Source organism: Drosophila novamexicana, unplaced genomic scaffold (genome assembly GCF_003285875.2).
Source record: "Drosophila novamexicana strain 15010-1031.04,08,12 unplaced genomic scaffold, DnovRS2.1 tig00000564-arrow-pilon, whole genome shotgun sequence".
Classification (NCBI taxonomy): Eukaryota; Metazoa; Arthropoda; class Insecta; order Diptera; family Drosophilidae; genus Drosophila; species Drosophila novamexicana.
In genome coordinates, this window is record NW_020824810.1 from 11,512 (window position 1) to 37,500 (window position 25,989).

A 25,989-nucleotide genomic window follows, 5' to 3' on the forward strand; every position below is an offset into this window, starting at 1 on the left:
GCTCAATGTGTGTAAAGGGTATGCACAGCTCTGTTACATCTGTTTGCCATCTTTCATTTTTCAGCTTTTTTTGGGGTAGTCATATGAAGTGTTTTTAACATTTGTAGGGTATCTCATAGTCTACTATTCACAGGGTATCTACTAGTCTGATCACACTTGCGCCTACTTTTACTCCATTCTTGCAGAAGATTTTTATATATTTCATATATTCTGCTCTACTCACTTTGAACTAATTTATATACTTTTTACAGGGTATCTCTTTGTCGAGCAGCGCTGTGACCTGCGAACTGGCCACGGTTACTTTTGTGTCTTCCCTGGAGGCGCTGTAAACAAATGAACAAACAAACAAACAATCAGAATCAAGTGCGACAGGCACTTAACTGGCTCCATTGTCCATTTTGAGGAGCGCGTTGCGTGGGCGAGAAGCCACTGCCTCGAGGCTGTTCCCGCTTCCGCCTGTGCCACACCCACCACGCAAGTATAGGTAAATACATGTTTATTGATCGCAAATACATATAACTAACTGCAGCCTCTCCTTTTGTTATTTTTGTTTTGTTTTAGCTACTTGAAACTTGTGTGAAAACCGCTTGATTAAATTTAAATGCACGTTGATTGTCACTGAACGCCGGATCCGAGGGAGCGTGGCGGATCAAGGGATCAGTAACCGAAGAAGTTAAAGCCGCAGAGCAGCTTGTCGGGTCGCCGGATGCGCAGGATGCCGAACTGGAAGACGGACATATCATCGGCCACATTCATGTCCAGCGCCATCAGCTTCTCGGCGGCTAACGGATGCCAAGAGCCGAATGTGCAGGCGGAGTTCATCTGCAAATAGAATTTCATTTAGTTTATATTAACTCCAATTGCAACCTGCCCACCTCTTTGCTGTAGTAGTGACAGCGTCCGTTGAGTCGTGTGGAGGGCACATATTCCACAAAGTCCACCTGGGGACAGTGCGGCAACAACAAGGCCAAGCCTATAAACATTTATAGAGCTCAATTAAATATGGATGAATCCAGCAGAACAAGCTAAAAGTAAGGCAACAAGAAATCGAAGCAAACCAATTGGGATTGCCCTGCAACTGACGGTTGCAGTCCAATTGGAATATCGTTAAACTTAACAACTTATCATACTAGCAAAAAGCTATAGTCGATTCTATAAGTATATGTTTAATATGTTCCAGGGATTACTTTTACGCTGTGCATAAAAATTCTATATTCATTCATTTCATTCCGTACTTTAAGCTGAAAAGTGTTTCAATAAAATTACCAAAATGGCAAGGAAAAATGACTTTTTTTCTGAAATGGGTTCTACTCTATGCCTCCGCGACTTAACCGTCGCAATCTGCCCGGGATCGGATTATATTTGTCCGAGATATAGCCATTTAATTTTTTCAGAAATCTTGCTTGGGTTGTGAACATATAAAAAATCATTGCATACTTTCGTGCTGTCCGCATAATGCTCTTGAGCCTTTTAGAGTAGCTTTTCTACAGCATACTTGTGGGCCGCCCATAAAAATAACCATTCACAATAAACACATTGCAGCAAAATTTGATTGAATATTAAAATGCAAATAACTCGGCTAAATACAATCCGATTTAGGAATGATATACCTCTTTCTACTCGTACTGATCCCGACCATCGATTGCTACCCAAAAATCCACATTCTAAGAGATTACCCAAAATGACCAAAAATACAGTTTTTTTTGCATATATCCTAGTTCCTAGTTTAAAGTGGCCTTGATCACGAGTCGAACGTGACCAATCTTTTCAAGATCGGACTTTATTTAGCCAAGATACGGCCATTTAAAAAAAGCGAAAATATGCCGTTATAATTTTGAAGATTTTTCGTTTTTTTGCGATAATTCGGCTAATAATGGTCCGATTTTGGAAAGTTAGGCCTTTTTAAACTCGTACTGGTCTCTGCTATCGACTGGCATATCACGTTTTTTTTCGAAAAATGACATTTTTCCGAATTCGAAAAAGGTGGATGGCATTCGATTCTATGGGCCTCCGCGAGAAACCCCTCCCTTTTTGACCGCAATCGGGCTTTATTTGGCCGAGATATGGCCTTTTAAAGTTTTCAAAAAAAAATCTTCACACGTCCGCGGGAGATATGTCGTTTCAATACGACATAATCTCCGCCGCTCTAAAAATTCCATACGTCCGCTTGGAGATATGTCGTTTCAAAACGACATAATTTCGCCATGATGGAGTTATGTCGTTTCAAAACGACATATCTCCACCGTTGTCCGCCGTCCAGAGGTTAACAGTGGTATGTTAACTAACAGCGACTTAACAAAGAACTGTTAAATAACAGTTGTTTAACAGTAAGCTGTTAAAAAACTTGCAAGTCATCTTTTTTGCAAAAAGTTTTTGTGCATCTACCTGCTGGTCATTTCTGTTCGCCTGGTATTTTTGCCAAATTACCAATCAAACCCCCTCTTTTAGCAGTGGTATGTTAATTAACAGTGACTTAATAGCGAACTGTTAAATAACAGCTGCTTAACAGTGGTCTGTTAAAAAACCTGCAAGTCATGATTTTTGCAAAAAGTTTCTGTGCATCTACTTGCTGGGCATTTCTGTTCGCCTGGTATTTCAGCTGAATTTTGATTTGCAAAATGTGAGCCAACGGCCACCCCCAGTGAAGTGGAATTTTGCCACCGTTAAATTGTACACCTTAATTTAATTGTGGATAAAGCTTTTAAGCGTATTATGCTGGGATTGGGAATTGTAGGTTCACCAGGACTATATCAATTGTACGGTAAAATCAATGATAATGGGTCATCTAGGAACCATAGTGGGAGGAGGGGTGGCTGAAAGACAAATAATACATATCTGTAGAAACTTTTCATGTGAATTTCGCATGGATTTGGAATTGTAGGTTCGCTAGGACTATATCTATGGTATGGAATAACCAAGGATATTAAGGTCATCTAGAAACACTCGGTTATAAATTTTTGCTCGCTCGGGAACTCGTCAGCAATGGCATCGATGTGGTCAAAAATGGTATTGAACCAGCTGGGAAGAGGCCGTTTTGAAGGATTTTTTATATACATTTTCTTCGGTTACACACAAAAGTTTTCATGTGCTGTTTTTCAAGATCTCCATTCCGAGTCCTCACCTATAAAACCGGAACTGGGTGGATTACGTCGTATGGATCGATTGCCGGCAAACATTTGCAGGCTTTGCCACAGGCGCCACACCGAATGCGGATCGATGAGAAAGGCGCGTGATTTGGGATAACGGCGCCTGTAGATCTCGTAGTTGGTGAACAAATCGTAATCGGCGGTGGTCAGCCAATCCTCGAGGGTGCCATTGTAACGTCCCGGATCCCAGGCGGCAATCGTAACGTTCCTAAAGATCGGCGCATGCGCAAAATCAAACTCCGGCTTGGTCACCACCTTAAACCAAATGATTGACAATGATTGATGGATGCAAATGAAGCGCCGCTTGGCCACCTACTTGGGAATTGACGACACGTATTGTGGTCTTGCTGCCCACATCCACTTCGTGTCCGTGGGTCGGCGCGTGATTGAATCTCATGACGATGTCGTGGTTATCTGGCGAAACAAGTGGCATCAATCCGCGTTAGGCTCACCAGCTGATCCACACTCACCTATGAAGCGTCCCAGCTTGGAGCCCGCCAGCGAACCGGCGCTGGAGACAATCGCACAGGTCTTGACGCTCTTCACGTTGCGAAAGAGTTTCTGGCGCGGAAAGAGGCGACCGAAGGGCAGCTTATTGAACGGCGCATCCTTGCGGCGCAGGACGCGCACACCCGCCTCCATTACCAGGCAGCTGGAGGGATAATACTGCTCCTCGAAACTGTCCCCAAAGACGGGCTTATAGTCGACGTTGTAGTGATTGGACTCGTTGAGCGCCTCGCTCATCGAGCGCTCAAAGGATTGCACAATGCGGCGCCGGAAGGAGGCGGTCTTGTTGTGGCATTCGGCCGAGTATTTGTCGTGGCAAAGATACAATTTCGGACTGAGCGTCAGTTTGGTGTTCTTGGACACCTTTAGGCGCGGATGCGGCGCCAGCTTGGATGAGTTAATGGCCGGGCTTTCGCGACTCTCCACAATGAATTTTTCATTGGGATTCCAGCGCACATGGAATACGCTGCGCGGCAGGCGATGCGGCGCGGCTGTCAATTTAAAATGTGCTTAAAACTGTGGACAGCACTGTTTACAATTTCCCCACGCGCAAACCCGCCCACACTTGCATGCAGTACCAATACCTACCATTGCGCGTCTCGACTGACGCCCTATTCACCACAGCAGCGCGCGCTGCCGCAACATTTGGTTCGTGCACTCGCTGAGCTTCGCCCGCCGTCGACGTCGCTGCCGTTGACGCTGCCACGCCTTGAATTATTAATGCGCCCAGCAGCAGGGCGCTGATTAACGTTGCCGCCGGCCGCGTTGCACGTTGTTTCTTTACTTGCAACATCTTTAAAACATTTTATTTGTATTTGTATTTGCGAGGAATTGCTTTTGGTCACGTTTTAAGTCCAATTTGTAGCTGCTTGGGAATTCAACACCAACTGCCAGCTGCGGACATATTTTTAAAGGCTCTCAGCTTGGAATTGCACATTGATTAAATATTTAAACATACGCGTTATTGATAAACGTTTAGCTAACTTTTTGAGCATTTGGTCATTTACACTCTGAGCTAATTAAGTTAAATGCAGACTTCTGTGGGTAAAATTTGCAGGCAATTTGATGTCTCAGTCTAGAAAAATGCCTAAATTTATTTTGAAAATTCTTTTATATTTAAGATATAACTGGCAGTTAAATTTTAGGCAAAGCCTGAAAAGCGCATAACTTTTTTATGCAAGTCTTGAGTCTTTAAAAGATTTGAATAAATTTTAACCTAAAGGTTGGGGATCAATACTGGACTATAAACACCTAGAGTGAGCAGATTATCTGTGTAGCTGCTACAATTATAATTATAATTCTCAAATGGTTATAGCATCGGACTGAAGATAAGGTCTTGCGCTTCTAGAGCGGACCGCAGTAGAATGCTTATGATAGAAGCGGGAGGTTTTTGAAATAGTTAATACTAAATGTCAGTAAAAATATTTTGTCGTGAAGGTATATAAATATTGAATATGGAAAGCATTATATTATAGATACTTATATTTATAATGTATAATGGTTTGTGCACATATTCCATATCCAAAACTTATATTCTTAATATAAAGTTCTCTCTAATCATTCATTAATTTGCACTTTTGAAAGACTTCTTTGCATTGGATGTATTGCGGATATGCTAACAATAGAAATATATGAAATAATTGACTTTGCAAATATACAGCATTTGGATGCTCTAACACATGAAATGAACTCAAATAAGAGAGTTCACAAAATGTGAATTGTTTAGGCACACAGGAATAAAGGTCTGATTAAAGCGAACAATACACAGCCGCATTCGCATTCACATGGCCAGTGTCAATATTAATTAGATTTTGTTCGTGGATTGTAACGGACAGTTGAAAACATTTTGAAATTAAGTAAAAAACCGTGTTTCCACGTTTATTCAAGGGGCAGCAGAAGGCGGGCCGGATTGTTTTCACGCGGCATTTGGATTTGCTGCTGTTGGCCATAATTAACATGCACACAGCTAGCAGCTGGCTAAAACCGAGTCGTGTTATTTGTAATTAGTTTTTGCACATGTATTTGGTAGCCCTATCACCCCACCAACCCAGCACGCCCCCACCCGCCCACTGTCGGACGCCCAAAAGTGGGCAAAACAAAGCGCAAAATTAACCGCAGCGCCAGCTGTAAAAACTTTTTAGGCCCAGTTGACCGTCAGCTCGTTAACGTGCACGTTTATCCGTGTGGCCTATGCAAATATTTGGACAGTTTTACACACAATCCAACAACAACAACACACACGCACTCGAGGATGCGAGGCACGCAACTGCGGCAGGTGGCAATTGGCAAGTGGCAAGTGAACGTCTTTGCCGGCTGCGCGTCCGTTGCACGAACTTTCCCTTTCGCGTGTCGAAACGTATCTGAATCTGCGGCTCAGTTGCTGCCACAGCGACACCTGCCACACAGCGGCCACTTCGGCAGCTGCTTCGGCAACCAGCAACCAGCAACCAGCAGCCGAGCGAGACTCCAGAACCGTTTGCCTCGACTCTGCTGATGCCTGCTCTGTCGCCCTGCAATGCCTGTCTAATTACGGTCCGCTTGTGCTTTCTTGTTGTTGGCCCACTGAAATTGGTATTAAGGATATAGAAGAAAAAAAAAGTAAAAGTTTTGATACGCAAACGAATCGCGTATTTTTGCGCTTTTTGCGTTGCTGCCAATCGGGTCAGCGTGCAACGGGGCATGTGGCACAATGACGTCAGCTGAAAGCAGAGCTTAGTTACCGTATTAATCCTCTGGTTAAGAGCAGCAATGAAAGTCCATTAATATTTTGCCGAGTGCTGAAAGTAGACAAGTCAAAGTTGTTCAGTAAAGCTTTCAGCAATGAAAAGCTCATTAAAATTAGCTTGAAAAGCTCTTAAACGACTAAAAGTGTGCTCTAGCAATGCACTTAGCACTTAACTACAGTTTAAGCTTAGTTGAAGCCAAAGCTTTAATGAGCTTGCAAAGCTCCTTTGACATGTTAAACAGTTTAACTGTTAAAACCATGAAAGTTCCTTTAACTACAAGCTGTTGGCAGCTTTATTAAAGCTGCTTCAAAGCACACCAAAGCTTTAATGTGCTTGCAAAGCTCTTCAGCAGATGGTTTTGTTAAGCTCGTCTGCTACTGGTGCGACCTGCTTGATGCCAAAGTCAAATAAAATCAAGCCAGAGACATTATTCTCATATATATATGTATATATATTATTTAGTTTTTTTTTGTTTTGTTTTGTATTTTTGTGTTTTTTTTTTTTTTTTTTTTTTGGTTTTTTGAACAATAATTATTATTTGTAATCATTTATTATTCATCGTCATAATCATAATAATTTTCTATACAAATACATTCAATAACAACAATTTATTTTTATTATTTTCACTTGTTTTTCACTTTTACGTCATTGTTTAATTATTTTACAATTACCATAATTATGTTGTGTTTCCTTTGTTTTTTTCTTTCTCATTTATATGCCATATTATTAGTATTATTATTACATAGTATTACTATTACATTATTTCCCGATTTTAGATACGATTTCCATGTGGGTTTTCGTTATTTGTTTTTAGACTTAAATAAATCGCATCGGCCGTGGCCAAGTGTTGTGTTTTTGTAGGGGGATTCTTTACGAAAAGTTTACTCTTAGGCTGCTCAGTTTTTTTTTATTTTTATTTTGGTTTTTAATTCGGTTTATAGTTAAAGTTTCTTTTTATAATTTAAATTTGTTTTGCTTTGTTTTTTTTTTTTTTTTTGGCTTTATTCTCTATGTGGCTTTGTTGTTGTTAATTAACAAGTACAGAAGATTTCAGTTTGAGTTTTTAAAGTTTTTAGCTGCTTTCATAATAATTTCTCATTTATTAATTAACTAACAAACTTGACGGTTTGTTGGCATCTGGAGAGTGTGTTTGAGCTTGGAGGGTTGGGGGGTTGGGGGGAGGGGGGGAGGGTGTAGTGGACTGTGGATGTGGGCTTGAGACACATTTGAAATACTTTTGTTAAGAGTATTTGAAATAGACTTCAGGCATTCGCTTTAAATTTGTTTTTGTTTTTTTTTTTTTTTGGTTTTTAATTTTAATTAAATTTGACTTGAGTTTTTTGTTGTTTTTAATTATTTATAGTTTTTTTTCTTGTTTTTTGTTTTTGCTGTGCTCGCGCTTTGTTGATGATATCAAATGCGTTGCATTTGAATAATTTCTCGCTTGGCACATAAATTATTATTATTCGAGTGTTTTGTGGCCTAAAAAGAATTTTGGTTTTTGCATTTCCCTCATGTTAAAATGTTCCTTCTCATAGTCATCTTTTTAATTTTTTTCTTTCTTTTCATTTTACATACATTTAATAGTTTATATATATATATTTTTTTTGTGGGTTTTTAGTTTTTGTAAAAAATAATTGCTACCTTGCCATAACATTTTTTTTTTGTTTTTTGTTTTGTTTCTTTCGTTTTGCCTTCGCTCAGCTGCTTTGTTGTTGTTGTTGTTGTTGTTTTTAGCAGCTGCTTCTCGTTTACAAAATTATTGTATATTCTTATCATTTTGTATTTTGTTTAAAGTTTTTATCATTTATAATATTTTAGTTTTCGTGCTAATTAATTGTATTGATTTCGATTTTGGTTTGGCTTTGGGTTCGGGTTTGGGTTTGGGTTTGGGTTTCAAGTATTCGCATTCATTGAAATGACCTTTAACATTACGAGTATGAAATGTCCAAAAATGATGCAATGGCATTTGCTCAATGGTTTTTTGCTTCTTACATTTTGTACACAAAACTTGAATGTAAATGTTGATGTAAAGTAATTTCATGCTCGATCCGCATTCCAGACTTACACATTCGTATTATCGTTAATAACATTATCATCGTATTACCAATTTCAACTAGTTAGATATTTCATTTTGCGGATCTCTCGCTGGATCCGATCGTGAGACGCATTCAAAATCGACGCAATTTCGCCAGCGTTTCTCTCGCAAATCGCTTCTCGCTTCTCGTTACTCGCTTCTCGTTTCTTTTCGTTTATTGTTTACATTTAAATAAATTAACATTTAATTTATTATTTAGGCATCTATTCATGTTAACTATATTATATATATCAAAAAGTTTTACAAAAGTACACAATAATTCATAACAATTTGCATATGCGCGCAATTTGTGCCAGCGGCTCTCGCTTTGAAATGTTTTCATTTTTTTCTTTTTTGTTTTCGTTTTTTTGTTGTTGTTGTTGCTGTTGTCATTTTCATTTTATTCTTGCCCCCTCCCCCAAAACGTGTGTTTGTTAATTTTCATCTCATTTAATTTGAATTGCACACACGTAAATCGAGTACGATTACAAGTTGGGGTTCATATCTCAATTTGTCGGGCAAACAACAGAAATACCAAAGAATTCTCATAAATTATATTCAAGAACAGAGATATAGAAAATTGAAATTCATTGCATACTTTTCTTCAACGGTGTGTGAGATGTGTGTCTGTGAGAGAGATGTGTGCGTGCGTGTGTGTGTGTGTGTGTGTGTGTGTGTGTATTTACAAAGGCAGGTGTCCTTTCTTTAAAAGTTGTATTGAGTAATTGATATGGAAATCAGAAGTGAAAGCTGTTTAGCTCAGGTGGGAACGAGAAGCTTAAGTTTCAAAATGAAGTTTCGAATTAATTTATGACACAATGACACTAGCTGAAAGTGGGCAAGTGAGAAGAACATTGTTAGTAGAATATGATAAATGAAGAAGTAAAGCTTTAGAGCTTTAAGCTTAGAGTGAGCTTTAATGTGCTTTCAAATAAAAACTCTCTGTTAAAAGCAAAAATTGAAAGTGTTGAAAATCAATTTGGAAAATAGCTGCTTTAACAGATTAATCTGTTACTTAATCTGTCAGCCAGTGCTACCAGCAACTGTTTTAATTTATTTATTTTTTCTTTTTTGGTAACTACTTTTACATTTTGTTATCTACAACAACACTTAACATACCACACTAAATGTGCTGTTCCACCTTTTGTTAATTAGTATTATTTAAGAACAGAGACACTTTTGCTTTGATTAATTAAAGTAATGCGTCAGTTGGGCAAAGTATGTTAATTGAAGAAAGCTTTTGAAATTGGGTTCCCAGTACTGCCTGCAGTGCCGTAACCTTAAAGAAAACAATAACCGATAGCTGCAAAGAATCAAGTAGTACCCAAAAAGCGTAGTGCCGCAAAACTTTCGAGTGTTTCGAGAACTTTGAAATGGTGAAAAGTGACTGACAGATTGGTGAGTTAAGTTAAGTGGGGTGTTCTTAAAGTTTTTTTTATTTTTCTTTTTTTTATTTTTTTTTTTTGATTTTTTGGTTTTTTCTTTGGTGAAGATAGTGTTTAAAAGTTGAGAGTCGAGTCGAGTCATGTTTTTGGTGGTACATGCTTAATTCAATAGGCAATTAGTTAATACCAAGTACATCTATGTTTTGTTTCATTTAGTAACTAATTATTCTCATATAATACTTATAAGTATATCATAATTTTTTCTTCTTTCATTACTTTTCTTCTTTGTTTTTTTTTTATTGTTTGCCTATAGGTTCAATTGTTTTTTTTTTTTGTTTTTCTTTTGCAAGTATGTACGATAAATTGTTAATTATAAATATATATAATATATATATTTATGTTCTTTACGTTTATGTTTATGTACGCTACATAGAGTTAACTTTATTACAAAAATTATTATTATTATTATTTGTATGCACTATTTATATAGTAGGTATGTTGTTGTTGTTACTGCTGCTTCTTCTTCTTATCATCTTCTTCGTATATATTCATTCCAATCTGTTATATCTGTGTATACCTAGGCTATACTTTAGATGCCCTAAACTCGTTTATAATCGTATGCATATGCTGTTTCTTTTGCGCTTCTCTCTTTCCACCTTCGCTTCTCTCGCTTCTATGTGGCTTATGAACCTTAAAGTTTAAGTTTACTGTGCGCTTTATATTGTTTTTTTTTCTTTTTTGGCTTTTTGGTTTTTTGGTTTTTTGGGTTTTTCATTTGTTGGTTATACAAAGTTCATGTTTAAAAACTAAATAAAGACAATCTTAGACACATTTTTGGTTGTTTCTTGTTCTTCTGCTGCCTCCGCAAAATTCTCTATAACATCCTTCAAATCGCTATATCATTTCTTCTCTTGACTATGTTATCATATTTGATTTGTTTTTCTTTTGTTTTGTTTTCTTTCTTTTTTTTTTTTAAACTTATTTATGCAATAAGTAAAGTTTTTTCATGTTTCATATTTGTTTTTTTACTTTTGAAATTGATTTGATAAGCGGTCTATATGTCAATTTGTTTGTGTGTGTGTGTGTGTGTGTGTGTGTATGTGTGTGAGTGTGTTTGTGTTTCTGTTTGTTTATCGGATTTGTTGTTAAGTTTTTATTAGGGAATTTTCTGCTAATTATTTATTTTATTTGGTTTGCAGCGAGTCGTTTTTCTTTTTTATTGAAATTTTTTTAGTCTAGTTGTAAATTTCATTTCGTGTTCGTGTGTGTTTTGTTGTTGTTGTTGGTGTTTTTTTCGTTATACTTAGCTAACCTAAAATGTTCTCTTTTCTTTTTTGTTTTATTATATTTTTGTTAATCCGCCTTTATTTACGTTTATAACTATGTATATTAATGTATTCCTTTTTTTTTTTTGGTTTTTGGTTTTTTATTCTCATATACTTTTGTTAAATGATTTTGTTTGTGATTTTTTGGGTTTTTTTTTTAATTCTTTGTTGTTGTTGTTGTTTATTTTCGTTTAATGTTTACCTAAAAAACCTATTTTTGTGGCAGTTGTTTTTTGTTTAATTAAATATTAATATTCTTTGTTTCTAGTTGTAATAAAATATGCTATTTGTTGTTTTTGTTTTGTTTAGTTTTTTTTTTTTTTTCAATAGAGATTTATAATTTATTTACTTTCATATTTGGTTTCATTTGTTATTTAATCATTGTGTTTTTTTCTTTATATATTTCATTTGAAAGAGGACCATAAATATTTAAAGAGTTTTCTTTGCATCTCCTTTGCGTTTCCGTTTCCGTTTCCATTTCAATTTTCACATTTTCCATGTCTCATTTAAATTTTCGTCACGTTTCCTTTTTAAAGGCTTTGGCTCCAAAACAAATTGGCAGGGGAAACGATCTGCAATTTCTTTGTTATTTGTTTTTTTTTTTTTGTTAATTTATTTTTGGGTTTTTACACTCAACTTTTTTTTTTGTTTTTGTTTTCGTTTTTAATTAGCTAGCATTACGAGTAATTTTCTAGAGTACGAAATACAATTAATGACATTTTCTTTTTGTTTTTCTTTTTTTGTTTTGTAAACTGCAAATCTCTGTGAAAATCCGCAATTTGTGTGTGTTTCTCTGTGTGTGTGTGTGTGTGTGTGTGTGTGTGGCCGCATACTTATTGCATGCACTATAAGGCGCCATTTGAGTTGATGGTTGCCGCATTTCCGCCGAACCACTTCCATCTTCGCCACCAATCGTTTATGTTGTAGTTGTAGTAGTAGACATAACGGTAATTCCTATCAGACCTATTCCTATCGCTGCACTTGATTCGTATTTGTAGCTGCTGCAAGTCTCTATAGTTAATTATACGACTACGATCCCGCGACCTGACTCGACTCAACTCTCGCTTGCATTTTAATTTGCTTCTGCTGCTGCAGCGAAAGTAACGCACTTTTCTGCACATATTCAATGGCCACGCCCATAGCCATGACCATGCCCACGCCCACGGCCACACCCAAGCGGACGGCCAGGACCATTGGTGCCTGTCGCTGGCAGCGAAGCGTGCACTTCCGTTTCCGCTGCCGTCGCGCCAGCGCCGAACGCTGCTGGCGCCGTCTTGCTGCGCCTCCGGGCTGGGAGTCGCTGTGGCCAACAGCTCGTGGCAGCTTCCCGGACACTGGTCGACGCGCGCCGTGCCGCGGGCACGCCCGCATCGCTGTCGCGCCGCCCCACAGCTGCTCAGCAGACCGAGCAGGGCGCTCAGCCAGACGAGCAGCTGCGTCGGCGGCGACGGCGCCACACCGGATGCATAATAGGGTATCGTACAGCGCGTGGTCACCGACGGCACCGCCGCGCAGCCGCCGGACAGCGGCCGCTCCGGCATATCGCTGCCCCCATCGTCGTCATAGTAGTACAGGCCGTCGTAGTGGGCATAATAGGGCAGCCGCTCCAGCAGCTCTGCGCCGGGCTCCAGCGCATACGAGACGTTCCGCAGCGCCAGCGAGACGCTGGCCGCACGCGCATGCTCCCCCGGCGGCGAGTTCAGCGTCAGGGTTATGTTGTGTACGCGGCGGCCGCTCGAGCTGTTGTTTGTGTTGTTGTTGCTGCTGCTGGGATCGGAGGTGGGCGCAAAATCCTGGCAGACGGTGCAGATGCCCTCAGTGGGTCCGTTGCAGTAGCTGTAGCAGCAGTCGTTGGGGCCGTAGCTGGATTTCTTCAGCTGCTCGCCAGTCTCGGGTATGTTTTGATCTGCAATTGCGGATAGCAAATGTGGAGCGCATGAAAATCTAAGCTCCAATTCATCCACGCCTTGTGCTTAAACTCTAATGTTTACATTTACATTTACATTAACACATTTAGTAAAGAAAACAAAAGTAAAACAAATAATCTCGGCAGATGAAATACAAAAGCTTGCATAAAACAATTCAAATAATTTAATATGTACAATTTGCTGAATAAATCATTAAGCACAAATTCCTCATTTACAAATTTTCAATATTTAAAAATAAATAAATAAATAAATAACAAATGCAAACAATTTAAACAAACTTCTAGAAGTGAAAATGATTTAAATGCTCTAAAACTTGTTTAAGTAAAAAACACGTCCTGAATTTAATAATTCCAATTGGATATTTTCATAAGGCTTCCTTTACTTAAATTGCAAAATAAACTTGTAACTTATATAAAATTAAATATAAAGTAAACTTAAACGCACTCTCTTAAAATAAATATTTTGTATATACACTCAGTTAGAAAACCTTGCTCAAAGAAAAGAACTGAGTACTTAATAAATAATATTAATATTGAACTCAAGAGATGTCAAATATATATTGTATTTATGCTTTGCACTTTTTTGGCATAAAAAGAAGAAGCAGCAATTGGAAAATGTATGTTAAATAAAATCAACTCTAAAAGCGAGTTGTTGCAGTTAGCGTGTTTCCACTGTAGCAATAACCAAAGCCATATGTATATTAAATGAGAAGAAACTAGGTATTCGGCTTGCCGAAGAGTTAATACCCTTCTAGTTGCAGATTATGTAGGTGTAGTTAAGCTTGTAAATGCTGATGAGAATATCCTGGAAAACAGTATAGTTTGCCTTACAAGAATCTACTCTTCGAACGACTGTTCCTATGACAGCTCTCGTATTATGATATAGAGGTCCAATAAGTTGAGTTGAGTTGATAAGATTTGGCATATATGTAGAGAGAATATGGGGCAAGTTAGGTCGTTATGTTGCTCCGATCGTTCCTAGGGCAGATATATGATATAGAGGTGCGCTTCGGACGTTTCTGATATATGCTTGCATTAAAAAGACGGAAAAATACACAAATCCGGACTAGACAAAGTTACAAGATGATAGCTTTAACACTGAGAGACTAGTTCGCATAGAAATAGACAGACGGATGGACGGACGCAAGGACAGACGGGCAGAGGGATGAACGGACAGACAGGCATGGTTATATCAACTGGGCTGTTGATGCATATCTAGAATATATGTATACTCTATGGGTTCGGGGACGTCTCTTTCTACGTGTTACACCATGAGAAAAGTATATGAACTCTACAATTCTATAATATATATTGAAAATGATTTACCTAGGCATACAAATGTCGGCTCGCCGGCATATTGGGTGGGCAGCGCGGGGGCGCGGTCGGCGGGCAGCAGATAGGGGCACTTTTGTTCCACGGTTTGGCACACGCTCAGGCAGGGTCGAATGCGGCGGCGCTTACGGAACTCTGCCTTGCGTGTTGATCTGCGAACGGGACAGGAAATTAGTTTAAGTTTTAAAAGTAAATTGAATTAATTTAGTAACCTCTTTTGTAGTTTTGATATCACTGGATCCGCTGCGCTGGGATCCGCATTATTGGCAGTCGATATGAAATTATTGAATTGTTCGTCTTCCTCTTTTTGACGCTGAGCAAGGGCGGCTCGGCTGTTGCTGTTGTTGTTGTGAAACTGGAACTGGAACTGGTATTGGAACTGGGTCTGGGCACGGGTCTGGGTCTGGGCCTGGGTCTGGTGCTGGCCAATGCCAACGACATCGTAGAACGAACGAGCCACATTGGCATTTGAAATTTTGTTTTGCGGCTCATCGTTGGGCTCATTGTCCTCGTCATGCTGTTGATTAATCTGACGCTCGTTCATGTTATTGCCGTTCTTTGATTTATTGTTATTGCTGATTAATTTCTGAGATTTATGTTTGATGCCGCCCGTGCCAGCAGCAGCAGCCGAAGAAGCAGCAGCAGCAGCTCCTCCTCCTGCATTTCGCGCCGCACGTTTACTTTTGCCCGCTGCCTTTGCCTTTGCAGCTGCCACTCGCGTGGCGAGGTTATCGACTGGCGCTGGCTTTGGCGTTGCATCCACATCCTGTGGCTCAGCGAAATACGGCACCAGCGTGCTGCAGACCCAGCGGCGATAAGCTTCCTGCAAATACATTAGCAGCATTACAAATAGGTTTCACTTATCTGCAACTGGCAAATATCATAAACTTTAATCTGAACATTACATTACATTTTATTTAAATCTTAAAATGGCTCGCAATGGAGGCAGTGAGCGGTTGTGATAGAGCTTACGGCTGCGCTTTGTGATAAGTTGACAAGATGCAAGCAAAAAGGGCTTTAAGCTTTCGAAGCACATTAAAGCTTAAATAAAGCTTTGCAATATGCAAAGCTCAAGGCGTGACTTAATCAAGCCAGTCGTAGCATTAATCGACACTTAAGCAAAAAGCTCTTGAAAACTTTAATTATCAAAGTGCGTTAAAAGCACCTGAGAGCTTTAACGTTTGCTGTTGTTTATCATATTAATATCATACATAAGTTTAATTATTTTATATTATTGCCTCTATTATTAAATTCTTTTTATTTTTAAGGAACGTTTATTTGCATAGCTTATAAGCTCCTTAAAGGCTCATCTAAGCTTCGAAAGGCGCTTATTCCTAAAATACAATATAGTAAAAGGCACATAAAGCTCATAGCCCAAGTAAAGCACTTTCGACTGGTGTCATTGTGGCTTAATAGAGCTGAAATTGGCTTTGCTCGCTAATAGCACAGAGTTTCTAATCGCATGAGTTATGCCAAAGCAATCGCATTCGATTTATCATTCGCCTGCCGAAAGGGTCCCGCGGGCAGAGGGCAAATTTTGCCTGCCATTGAACAACAACAATTAAATTTGTTGAGTGCGTCGCACATTGCGTATACGTGATTTATGTGTTTGTGTGCGTGTTTGTGTGTTGTGTGTTGCACGCATTGCGGTTGTTTTTGATAGAATTGTAAATAGCAGGGCAAGGCAAAGGGAAAGGGCGGTAGTTGAGGGGGTGCAGCTTAAGTTAAATTCAATTATTGCTGTGTTTGCTGTTTGCACAGCCGGATTTCAGTTTGTTTTCACGTCGAAATAATTGCCATAATTGATTTATACATTCAATGTAGCATTTGCTGTTATTCGGCCTGCATCTTGCAACATTTTGTTGCACTTAACTGCACTTTGGCCAATCAACTGGCACCGCAAATATTTACTTTGTACGCCTTCTGCCAGTTGCTGCGTATTTTTCCCTGCCACTGACCCAAATAAAATGCAACTAAATTCATGCCAGAGCCCGAGCCAAGTGTCTACGATATGCAAATAGAGGCGACTGGAAACGGACACGGACACGGACACGGCAGGAGACACAACATTTGATAGCCACAGACGAGAACAAATGGAATTTAGGTGTCCAATGGAGCTGGGAGTCGGTAGCCAGAACGTGCGAAGTTTATTCCTCTGACATTTGCTTTCCTCACACCTCCGACTGTAACCAAAAGCACGTTAGAGTGCGCTAGTTGAATGGGGATTGACGAGCATATACCCTGTACTCAGCTAACTATTGAGGTAAGACAAAATAAAAACCTGAAGAGCTTCTGTATTTATAGCCAGCCGTTGAATATGGTTAACAAATAAATAGGATTGTTTAAGCTAAACGAATTCTAAGTTCTCAGCTGAAAATATATATTTATCGATTTTAGGAAATTACAGGGTATACAGAGCCGAGCAGACACCAACCAGATACTTACAAATAGCACAAAAATTCACTTGAAATATACAACTAACAATAGCTAACAAAATTCTATGGAGAATACTCTTCGTTTTTTTGCCCAACTACGAATTTGCTGACAAACCAAAGTGCAGCCATGCAACATCCGATAAGGGGAGTTATTTCGGAGCTAGATGTGGAGTTAGGGTATGTGTCCTAGTTTCAAGTAAAGCTGGCAATACAATAAAACTGGGGAATGCAACATTTTCTATTGCATTTTCAAATAAAACACAAAGACAAGTAAGAGTCGGGTGTAACCGACTAGGGGTTACCCTCTATCAACACGAGCGGGGACTTAATACTTTTTCAACATATTTAATGGGTAATATACATGATCTGAATATAATATATCAAGATATATAGAATAGAATATATAGAATAGCATTCCGATAACGATTTTTATCGATTGCTTGAAAATGAGGCAAGTTATTGATGATCGGAAACAACGTTGACCAAGTCTCTTGATGCTGACAAAGAATTTATATACTTATGGGGGTCGGAGATGATTCCCTCTGCCTGTTACATACATTTGCGCATAAACAATCTACCCTTTTTACACATTTTCAATAAGTTTAGGGTATAAAAAACGTAGCAACGAAAACCAGAATATAAGAAACTTAAACTTCGAATATTTGACTTACAATACATAGTATATTTGATTTTTTGTACAGAATTTAGGCATTGAATTTCAGAAATGATTTAAATTGAAAGCCTTAAAGTTGGATAGTTCTCTTAAAAACCCTTTTTATTGCTCTAAAAGAGAGTTTTTTAAAGTTTCGTCTTGTAGAATTCAAGCATGGTCGCACCTCTGCCCACACCAGTGCCCGCTTTATTGCTTATAAAAATTGACTGACTTTTCTGGTCACACAAAATATGCGAAAAGCTGAGACAGCAAAAACAATGCGCAGTCAGAGACACCCATATATACATATATATATATATATATAAATATATGTATGTGGGCGCGGCCGTGCCTGTGAACCCAGCAGCAGCAGCCGCAGCCGGAGCTTGTGGCAAGAAGCAGGGTGGAGGAATTCGCTATCTGGGCATGACCATAAGAAGACAAGGCACCAAATTATTATTTAATTACAAAAAGTATTTTTCATTAATGCTAGACAGAGACGCGTGGCAAAGCGAAAGCGAGGGAGGGGGGAGGGGGGGGGGGGGGGGCAGAGTAAAGTTGAGTACTCTAGACTAAGTGCAACAAGGTCTGTTTTGGGGCACGTTTGCGAGGCACAACTCAATTAGTCGCATGCCGAGCGCGACAAATGCAAGGCCTAATTAGTGGCTGTGCGCAGAGCTAAGGAAAATCACAATAAAAGCAGACGAAAATCAGGTGAAGGACAGGTGAAATTTACGTAAAATGCAATTGAAATGAAATTTCAAATTTATTTGCGAATTTAAATGGGCTGCCACAGCTGACAGAGGGCAACACATCTGGCGTTTCATTCGAGCAGGGCTCAAGGCATTAAGCAGATAACCATAGTCCACACACACACGCACACATGTGTGTGTGTGTGTGTATATGCATGTGTACTTTTGCCCCTCGGGCATCTTTTCATTGGACCAAAATCCATTTAAGCTGCGCCTTCATTTAAATGCCAGGCGCAAAAGTCATTCACTCTGCAGACACCGCAGACATCCCACAGCCCACACTCCCACACGCACTCCACGTCTCCACTCCACTCCCCCGCACTCCTTATACCTACAATCTGACAGGCCGGCAGCTCAACAACCGCTGCTTGCTGGTGGTTGGGTGGTTTGCCTGGTTTTGCCCGGTTTGGCCGCCTGTTGGCGCGGTTCCTGCGTATGCGTGAATTTCGTTTTCGTCCATTACTTTGACATGCACATGCAGCCGGAGAGAGAGGGAGGGAGGGGGTGGGGGCATGGATGGAGGGCGGGACAACCGTGACCGGGACGCCAAGCTATGCGGCTTATTGATGCGCATCCGTTACTCATGCCACATAGCATCGCGAAAGGCCCTAAACCCTTGCCCATTAACCTGGTCCTTGGCCTGGCCGTGTTTGATTGGCTGTATGGACTTACAATGGCATTCGGATTGAGTAAGGGGCGAGAATGGCGAGAGAGGGGCGAGAGGGTGTGGCAAGTTGCAAAATTCAATATTTGGTTAATGATGCGTGTCGCGACTCTTGCGTGCAAATTTTACAGGCACGCGACGCGATTGTCCAACAAAAACAATTAATGCCCAAATATTTATGATGGATACGAATTATAGATTGATATAAAAATTGCCTATGGAAATAAAGAAAGAATGTCTAATGCATGTAGATCTATTTACCTGGGCTCTTCATCAGCTTGTGCTCAATCTAATCGAATCTAATCTCATCTTTATATTCAAATATTTTTATTTCTCTATGCCCTTACGAGCAGAGACACATGTTTGCATTTAAAAAATATCTGCAAGCTAGGCATCTTAATGGCAACTTTTACTGCCTGTCTAAAAAGTAAACAACGACCCGTCATAAACTCGGGGGTTATCGTTTTAATGGGTTAAAGTTGAGCCTCAGGTCAGGGCGATGGGCAGACTGTTGCAACAAAGCAGCCGTAAGACCTTTGCACTGTGCCCCATGACCGGCCGGGCAATAATTGAATTTCTTTTTATTTATTTTGAAAAAAAAATGACACACACAGTTGTTCATAAAAGTTAATGGACGGCTGGCAGAATTGGCTTTATGTTTGACAAATCAAGCAGACATTGTGGCTGCAAGATTTACGACCTCGAATACCGAATAACTATCATAATTTCATGTGTCATTGAACTGTTGCGCAGATAAACAAAGCAAGTCTCGACCGAAAGTCAAAGCTTACGAAGCATGCAATAAAAATATATAAATAATTTGTTGCTACCAATCGACACAACCACCCACCCCACCCCTCAAATGACCCAGGGGGCCATTCACAGTAGATTTTGTTGTCTGGCTGCGAAACACTGTGCCACAAATGAGCTTAAAATACACTACCAAAAAAAGAAACGTTGCCATGAGGTTTGACATGCATGTTAAACGCAATTGAGTGCTGTTCGCTTTTAGTAGAAATTCACAAATTACATTTTTTTAATACATTTGTATTCTACCAACTAATATTTGTGTTTCTAACACTTGAAAGTTATCACGCACCATTTACTGCATTTTGCGCTTTAACTGTTTGCGAATTATAAGCAATATATGTGGAAATTGCTTTCAGCAATTGCTGTAAACGGTAGTAAAAACATTTTTGCAATTTTCGTACATAGCAAAAAAGCTATTTACATTTTGTCAGCTTTTGTTGGCTGCTATTTGAGCTGCATTGTTAGGGCCAAACTTACCAGCTGGACAGTGTAAATACAACGACCACACATAACATAATCAACTTTGTTTGCTTTGCATGAAACAACCCCAGACTCCAGACTCCATTCCCACTACCCTCTCTCAGCTAGGCAAAGGTCTCACTTATTTGGTACGTATCGGGGTTCAAGTAATGCCTCAAGCATTGGCCTTCAATTGGACGGGCAGCATAAATATTTTATGGATTCCTAAGCGCACTCGCCACTGCCACAATTTGGCTTATGGTGTTTTTTTTTTTTTTGTTCTACTTTTTATTTGGTTGCTTTCGGGAGAGGGTTCAAATGGCTGCCAATCCGAGCAGCACATGCCATCGAAATGAGCCATAGTAAAGTGGTCGGTCAGTGCGGCAACTACTGTGTGTAGGGTGTTGCGGTGTAAGCGGGTTATATGAGCATTTTAATACACTTTCACTGCTTAGTTGGGGGGTAGGGGGCGGGGTCAGCCGCGTTATGGAACCGCTACGTGACCGAAATTGGTCAAAGATTTGGCGCACTAACAAACAGCAGATGCAGCAGTCGTAATATAGTAACATCTACTGCGAGCATGTAATGTAATTGATATGGCACACACACACACACACACACACACACACGCACAAGCACACGCACACACTAGTCGTATGTATGCAAATCAGTTATGATTTGATTTGTGCGCTTGCAGTAAATTTTTGCTACAACGTAGCTCTACAGCTGCTCTATATATATATATATACTATATATAAATCTCTCCCATATATATATATGTATATATATATATCTGAATATATATTTTCGTAAGCAATTTACATAATGGCGCGTGTCGGTGTGTGTGTGTGCATTTACATTTACAATAAAAGCGACGTGTGGCGTCTGCCCATAAAAGTATGCTATACTTTTTTCGTTTTCTTTTCTCTGCATGCAGCTCATATATGTTATAATAAATAATAATAAACGTTGATTTTAAAGCTGTTAAAAATTAATTGAAAAATCGCTTCACTTGCCATATTAATGGGAAAAATGCCGTTGCTCTGGAGATTATTGTCCCTGCAGCACTTTTAATATGCCAAGGTATGCTGGGCCTATGGCTGCATGCGGGCAGCCCAGATTAATTGATAAACTGATAAATGATAAAGTCAATCGCGCATGGGAAAACATTTATCAGATTTGTGACAGCTCATGTGCGAGCATATACAATAAAACTATATGAGAGAATCTAAGATAATACAGGGGCAGAATTATTTGCCAATTAGTTTTTTAAGGCAGTCGTAATAGAATTATTAATCTTAGAATTTCTATTGACTGAGAATATGTTCAAGAAGTTAAGCACATATCTCAACACTTTCTAGTCTGATCTCATTTAAGTAATCAGCAAAGCATCACAGAACACAATTTCGTACTGCCAGGAGAGTTAAGGAGAACTCACTAACTACTTACTAAGTGCCTTTCAATTATCTCAGTTAATTTCACATCCTATTTGTGCAGCACATTCCGCCTGCCACACCCAAATCCCTTGCTAATATGTTTATCCTATTCTAATTGCCGGACAGTGTAAGTTGGGACGAAAAACTCATTTGCAGCTGGTTTTCACACACAAAATCCTAATTAAAATCCAAATGCAAATGCTTAATGCGATAATTTGCATATATATCACAACTTTAATATATACATGCCGTTATTTATGCACGTGCTAGTTGCGGCCAGGATATATCTCAAACATGATAGGTATATATTATACATAAATTCCGACACTTGTCGGGAGGGGAGAGGGAGGGGGAAGGGGGCTACATATCCGTCATAAACACAAAACTGGAAATGAGGGACAAACAAAACATTCGCACACACACAAACACACACAACGCTAAATTTTCACTTAAAAATGCAAATTTGACCAAGCGCGTTATAAAAACACAAAATCCAACATGCACACACATTAACAACAGCAACGGAGGATGGGGGTGCTGTGTGTGTGTGTGTGTGTGTCGGGTACATTAACAAAAGATATGTATATATGTATATAAAGCATAAGTAAAGCAGGGGCCAGTCAGGCGCCGTAGGTTTAAAAATGTTCACTTGCGTTTTGTGCTGCAAAACAAAATTGCTGCAAAAATTGTCGCTTAAATTTCCGCTAAAATTGCCGCTAAAAATGTAGCCAAAGCAGCTACAAATGTTTAACCAAACTGCCCAAAACTAATTGTTGATTAAATTATTACTTAAACTGAGCACAATTCTTTCAGTAAGAGCTTTTGTTTTAATCTAAGAAATTCTTAATACAAGACTCACATAAAGGACTTTAACTTGATTTTCATTTTAATTTTATTTGTGCTCAATAGTATAAGCATCTGAATTGGAATCACATTCACAAGTTTGACAAGCTTAAACTGATTTCTGCTTAATTTCATTTGCATCATGTACAAACTAATAGAAAGTTGTAGCTAGCATACTTTATGAATTCTAACCCAATTGTACAAGAACTTCACTTGAGTGTGTGTTGTTTTTTCAAACAGTTTGTTATTATTTTGTTATATACATGAAATCGTATAAATAACAATTAAAGTCTCAGCTATAGCGCACCTGGCTGCCGACACGCACCTTTTGCTGGCCACGTTAAAGCAGCTTCTCGCAGCTTAACAAGTTGGCATTTTGTGTGGGGGATTTTGTGGCTTTTAAATTTTTGTGCAGCGAGTGCTGCGTCGCGTCCGAGTAGCACGAGTTGCACTCGAGTGCACGTAGCAGGCAACAGGGGACGGCAACTACAAAGAGAAAGGGAGAGGGGTCTAGGGAGAGGGGGCTGGGCTTATGCGCTGCAGCACTCGACAAAGAAGACGAAGGTAACACGTGACCGTGCGGCAAACAAAACAAACGAGGCAATGAACCAGTATCCGCAATGTGCTTGCAACGTTGCCTCGTTGCAAGCAGCAACAAAAAACTAAACGAAAGAAAATATACACAGGGATGGGAGGGAGGTACGAAGCACGGCTTGAAAAAATAAAAGTTTATCCTTGTACCAAAAGCATTACTTAAGTGTGTGTGTGTGTGTGTGTGTGTGTGTATGTATTGGCTGTGCCAGCGCTTATTGCCATAGCCAATGCGACAACACGTGCCACAGTTGGTCAAGTGCGTTGCTGCCACTTTTTAGCCAGAGTGTATCCTTGTGTGTGCGTGTGTATCTGTGTGTGCTGGTTAACAAGCCAAACACACTCACTTACGCATCAAAGTTGCTTCGTGTTGTAATTGCATAGCTCGCAATGCCAAACGCATCAAATTGGCTACTTGGCTTCAAGTCTCGTTGCCAGCTGTCAACTTTGGTGGACTTGGGCAATGCCATTAAAGCGTAAATCGAAACCAGACCATTCCATCTATTGCAGACTCTGCTAAAGACTAGCTAATGCTCGCTGCGTGACAATGATGACAGCAAAAGGCAACAGCAATTGGAGAGGGCGAACAATACTGAGAAAGGCTGAGAAAAACTGCAAAATCAAACTGAACAAAATTGCGTTGTAAAAGCATTTCGAGAAAAGATTTTCAATAGGTGCAAACGGATGGCAACGCCTTTCAACAACAGTGTTGGAAAAGGCAGCGAGACTTATGCTGGGTAAATGCAAAGGGTTACTTTTCCGTATGTTTACGCAACTGAGAGTCAAGGAGAATTGAGGAGGAGGTTGCCAAAAGGTTGAGTTAACAATACAATTAGATGGCAACGCCGCTCTCTGAATAGAAATTTATCAACTTCTACAAATGCAAATATTAAACAACACTAAACGTTAATTACGAGCGACTACTGTATTGATCTAAGCAGCGCTTAAGCCTTAAAGTCAACCTTTTAACCATTTGGCGACAACTTTGTCCACATTTGCGTTAAATACGGGCTATAAAAATAAGAAACTGTTGCAACAACATTGTCTCTGTGTAATGCCAAAGGGCAGCAGCAGTCAAAAAGATACCATACAAAGCGCTATTAACTGGGCCTTAGATGGGTGGCACTTTTAATAGGTAATGCGGAGTTGGGCAGCGACAGATATGTACGCGGTCGGAGGCTGGCAGAATTTTGATGATAAGCTGCAGGAGAAGCATGGAATGAGGATGAGCTTAAACTGAAATGAAAAGCGTGGGAGTAGCAACAAGAGAAGTAGTAGAAGAGAGTGGAGCAGCAGAAGGTGGACAGGGAGAAGGCAGCAGCAGCACGAGAAGAGAAACAACTGGAGTTGGAGGAGTAAAAGGTGCAGCTATAGCTGTAGGAGCGACAGCAGATATAGGAGCAACAGTTGCAAGGGTTAGAGGAGAAGGATGAGCAGCAAAAAGAAGAAGCAACTGTCAAAGGAGTAACAATGGTGGGAAGAACGACGAATAACGATAAGGGAAACTGCAGTAGCAGGGGGAGGAGCAGCGGCAAAAGGAAAATCAGCAGGAAACAGAGCTCCGGAATAGCTGCAGCCACATGTCAACCGAGTGCCACAGGTTATCAGAGGACTCGTTTGCACAGCAAAAGCCATGCAAATCAGCCAGAAAACTTGTGATAAGCCAAACCACAACAATACACACTCGTGTGCCAAAAATGCAGCGAATTATTGGGGCAGTCAGGCGCAATCGTATTTACTGCTCAGTTGGAAGCGGCAACAACAACAACAACGGCTTAATTTTAATTAAACTTTCATGCCACACGAGAGGGCGAGGTAGGGAGGAAGGGGGCGAGGCGAGGCGAGGCAAGGCGAGGCGCTTAAATATTCTCAGCTGCATAATTGAAATGCCACATGCCGCAGTCAACAGCATTGAAATGAGATGCTGCTGCACAGTCGAAAGCTGCAGCAAACATATGTGCCATGCCACCTACCCCCCTTCCCCCTCCTCCTCTAGACCCTGCTCCCTTTCACAACAGCAGCCTGATATGCCCACAGTCTGTCCCGCAGTTCTGTTGACAGCTGGGCGCCCAGCCTCAGGCAGAGCTCGCACATTGTCAAGTCGCAGACGCCTTTCCCGGCAGCCATCATCTTCGTCGACGATGTTGCACAATGCAAGGGAAACGCGCAGACAAACAAGGAGCCGAGTCGCTGAGGCTGAGGCTGGGGCTGGGCCTGGGCCTGGGCCTGGGGGGTAAGTATATGACGGGGGTACGGCTATCAGTAGCGCCTGACTGATTCAGACAACCGGACGGAAACTGCAAAATAAACTAAACACTGCATTTATGCAAATAAATGGCACTATATATATATATATATATATGTATGTAGAGAGACAGATATATGATAAATGTCCATGACAAAGGAAAAAAGCAGAAGAATAGACATATGTGAGTGAAGGGTAGAGAAGCGGAAAAGCGGAAAATGTATTGAGAATAAATACTCTGTTCATGATAAATAGTTGAAAACCAATAAGATTTACTGCCAAACATAGATTGATTTATGACTTTATGCAAGAATATGATATGAGAATATGAAAGTTGTGCAATGTTGAACAGATTTGGTTAGAAAATATAGTTTAAAGTTTAAATAAGCACTCTCTTCCAGAGCAAAAGTTTCTGGGATAATAACGTGTTCCACATAATAATTTGCTAATGCAAACAATTTGTGTTTCGTTTCAGCAGGAAGACTTTGAAAAAACGAAGAGATAAGTTTGCATAGATAAAGACAGTAAGGCAGGCGAAATTTTCTATATCGAAATTGTCTTCCGATTACCTATGTAAAGCTATATACATAACGCTCATTAAATACAAATAGGGTCCAGGGCTTGGCTTCTAAAGTTACGCTATCTGTCCCGTTATAGCCGATATTGATGGCCGATTC

The 25,989-nt window shown here is 39.9% G+C and overlaps 2 protein-coding genes across 2 annotated transcripts in view; both read right to left on the reverse strand.

Moving 5' to 3' along the window:
• Positions 1-638: 638 nt before the first annotated feature.
• Positions 639-4,645, reverse strand: LOC115762339 (beta-galactoside alpha-2,6-sialyltransferase 2). Its single transcript, XM_030704505.1, has 6 exons — positions 4,242-4,645; positions 3,617-4,144; positions 3,463-3,560; positions 3,122-3,401; positions 876-973; positions 639-822 (listed from the first exon to the last, which is right to left on the reverse strand). The coding sequence occupies exons 1-6, from the start codon at positions 4,444-4,446 to the stop codon at positions 658-660; spliced, it is 1,374 nt and encodes a 457-aa protein (XP_030560365.1). The 5' UTR covers positions 4,447-4,645; the 3' UTR covers positions 639-657.
• A 7,123-nt stretch (positions 4,646-11,768) lies between these two features.
• LOC115762302 overlaps positions 11,769-25,989 on the reverse strand; it is a 38,098-nt gene continuing 23,877 nt past the window's right edge. Inside the window, exons 5-7 of the mRNA XM_030704469.1 lie at positions 14,638-15,248; positions 14,420-14,577; positions 11,769-13,072 (exon numbers count right to left, since the gene is read on the reverse strand). Coding sequence (XP_030560329.1) covers positions 12,012-13,072; positions 14,420-14,577; positions 14,638-15,248 — 1,830 coding nt within the window. The 3' untranslated portion in view covers positions 11,769-12,011. The remainder of the gene's footprint in view (positions 13,073-14,419; positions 14,578-14,637; positions 15,249-25,989) is intronic.